At 32.3% G+C, this 1,186-nt stretch overlaps 1 protein-coding gene across 1 annotated transcript; it reads right to left on the bottom strand.

Moving 5' to 3' along the window:
* Positions 1 to 128: 128 nt before the first annotated feature.
* On the bottom strand, positions 129 to 818 carry LOC102580231 (copper transporter 6-like). Its single transcript, XM_006359735.2, has one exon. It carries the CDS (start codon positions 741 to 743, stop codon positions 318 to 320), a length of 426 nt encoding a protein of 141 aa, XP_006359797.1. The 5' UTR covers positions 744 to 818; the 3' UTR covers positions 129 to 317.
* Between the last annotated feature and the right edge of the window lie 368 nt (positions 819 to 1,186).

Below are 1,186 nucleotides of genomic sequence, written 5' to 3'. Positions count from 1 at the left end.
TATATATATATATATATAGAAGATACCTTATGGAATTGATAACAAAAAAAAATTGACAAATGAAATGAAACGAAACGAATAATATTCAACTAAAAAAAATCATCAAATTAATTAGACAAATGTGACGAATAACATAAATCCCATTAATTTACAGTATCACAACCAAATACATCTCACCTCTGGAAATTAAAGTTGGAAAATGGAAATTTAGAAAATAATAAACTGACATATATATTAAGAATTACGCACAATTGACCAACAACTCCGATGTCTTCACCATCAGATATTTCATTAAGAGCTTCTACTGCATCAACGGTTCAAGCTTGGCATGCATTATTCTCAGAATTATTACGCCTACCAAATAGGAAATAACCAAAAGTATGTCCAGCCACGACAACTATAAAAACACCAACATTAAAAGACATAACAGCAAGCATAAGAAGATAAGCAAGGGCTATTTTTAGACCATGCACAAATGTCTTAACAAGGCCATTATAATTTGACATATTGTCTTTAAAGTAATTGGAGTTAGAGAGCCATTCCACAAACAAGGAGATCACAAATACAATGATCAAAGCGAGGACGTACATGCCCGTTCGCGTTCCTGGCCAGCCTGAGAAAAGAATTTCAGCATTTTTACTCCAGAAAAAGGTCATGTGTGTCAACCCCATGCCCATCATCATGTGATCTTGTGGTGGTGATGGTGGTGACATTCCTCCCATTCCTGGCATGTCATGATCCATATGGCTTTCCAAGTTTAAGCCCTCTCTCCTATTAATTTTTGTATTAATAAGGTATAATAATACAGGATGGCTTGTGAAGATTGAATTAGCCTTTGGAATATTGAATATTGGAGGGTACTTGTTTTATATATAGAAAATAGGGGCCAAATTTGGGTAGTACTACTACTACTATTCTGTACTGCTTAATTGGGTTGACTATACTTCTTTCTTATTGTTGTATTGTACTTCTTATCTTCTTCATTTTAAAAATAAAAATAATTAAGTGGTGTTTGACAAAAATACTACTCCCTCAATCCAATAATAGTTGTACACTATACTATTTTAAGATATCCAACAATATTTGTCTACTTTATGAAATCAATAGATAACTTTACACTTAATTATAGTTATTTTTCTATTACATTTTTCAAGACATTGTATTTATAGGACAGTGACGGAGCTAG

This window comes from Solanum tuberosum, unplaced genomic scaffold, assembly GCF_000226075.1.
Source record: "Solanum tuberosum cultivar DM 1-3 516 R44 unplaced genomic scaffold, SolTub_3.0 scf00307, whole genome shotgun sequence".
NCBI classification, from domain to species: Eukaryota; Viridiplantae; Streptophyta; class Magnoliopsida; order Solanales; family Solanaceae; genus Solanum; species Solanum tuberosum.
Note: the sequence above shows the minus strand (reverse complement) of the source record. Positions and strands in the feature narration are given on the sequence as shown.